At 40.5% G+C, this 1582-nt stretch overlaps 1 protein-coding gene across 1 annotated transcript in view; it reads left to right on the plus strand.

The window, feature by feature from the left end:
- Positions 1-261: 261 nt before the first annotated feature.
- The window catches only part of LOC138038672 (arylsulfatase B-like), a 20975-nt gene continuing 19654 nt past the window's right edge, over positions 262-1582 (plus strand). Inside the window, exon 1 of the mRNA XM_068884664.1 lies at positions 262-580. Within this exon, the coding sequence (XP_068740765.1) occupies positions 280-580 (301 nt within the window). The 5' untranslated portion in view covers positions 262-279. The remainder of the gene's footprint in view (positions 581-1582) is intronic.

The following is a 1582-nucleotide window of genomic DNA, read 5'->3' on the forward strand; positions in this document are numbered from 1 at the left end:
GGTTGACAAGGACAGGTGACACTTTCATGCAAGGGCCTATTGAAATGAAGAGCTCCTTGGTTCAACTACAATTCATATATAGGAGCTGTCCCAGTATACCCAAATTGCTGTTTTCACTTTATTGACCAATTGGTGTGTACTGATGCGTCGTCAAGATGGCTCAAGTTTGTGGAATCAATGAATTGTAGATCGTGGCCAAGTTCAAAACAATATGGCGTGACTACACAAGATCGTGTGACCAATAAAACGCTAGGATCCAGTCTCTTTAATTCGTCTGCAATGAACATGGCTTCAGACTCCGCAACACACACTGTGTGGCAATGGCTGCTGTACTCTTTTATAGTTGCGTTGTACTTGACTGATACAAAAGCCGACAGAGCAACCAAACCACCTCACATCTTATTTGTGCTAGCGGATGACCTGGGCTGGAGCGATGTCGGATTCCATGGCTCAAAAATACAAACACCGTATATTGATAAGCTGGCTTCCAATGGGGTTATTCTGGACAATTACTATGTTCTTCCGATTTGCTCGCCGACAAGAAGCGCGCTGCTGACAGGAATGTATCCAATCCACACAGGTGAGTGTACATAGCTCGAGAAACTGTTTTAAGAAGAGAAAGTGTGCAAGCTATAAGTACTTGTAAAACTTACGAAGATTTTTTGGGGGGCGAGTCTGGAATTACGTCACAATTGAGCACTGGCTACTCAAGATCCCAAATTCACTAATCTACCGGTAGATGCAATGACCAGATACGCTAGTCAACAGCTCACAGTGTTAAAACCTGTTTTGAAATACGGCAAACTAAGAAGAATTTTAATGCTAGTAAACCTTTTTTTAATTTCAAACAGAGTTAACTGAATAGAGTGTAATTTGAAGTGCTCTATTTCTATCCCATATGAACCATGTGAGCGTTAGCCCTACTGATGGAAATGGGCCCATACAAGGACAGAGAAAAACTCTGACCAGGGTGGGAATTGAACCCACGACCTTCGGGTTGGATCTCCGCCGCTCTACCGACTGAGCTACAAGGTCAGACGAGAGCAGGCTGTGGGAACTGAAGATGTTAAAGTCACGGCAGACGAACATGTACAAGTACAAGGAAAGGTTACGTCGAGTGTCAATATATCAGCGCTTCAACATTTTCAAGTGCTTGCCAACCAAATAATTTGTTGCACAATGTGGGAGCTTGCAGATACAAGTTTTAACACAGCCGGGGCAATTGAAAAATTACTTTTTATAATTAACCTACGTAACAAATATCATATAAAGTAGAGCATTTACATACGTGTGTGTTGCTTGACTGCTTGATTACGACAATGACTACAATGTCATCTTGAAATTTTGTCATGAATATTATTAATAAGAAATCAAATGATTTTTCTCTTGCAACTTGGAGTAATCAAGCAAGACTGCAAATTGCACTGGCCCTACTGGCTCGTCTTTAGTCATGATTATTTATTCCAAATTTTATGGAACTCAAAAGCATTTGATCACCTATACAAATAAGACTTTGCACTTTCCTAGTTCAAGTCTGACAACATACGTTATGATTGTTTTTGGATGCTGTTTTTTTTTTAAA

This window comes from Montipora capricornis, chromosome 2 (assembly GCF_036669925.1).
Source record: "Montipora capricornis isolate CH-2021 chromosome 2, ASM3666992v2, whole genome shotgun sequence".
Taxonomy (NCBI): domain Eukaryota; kingdom Metazoa; phylum Cnidaria; class Anthozoa; order Scleractinia; family Acroporidae; genus Montipora; species Montipora capricornis.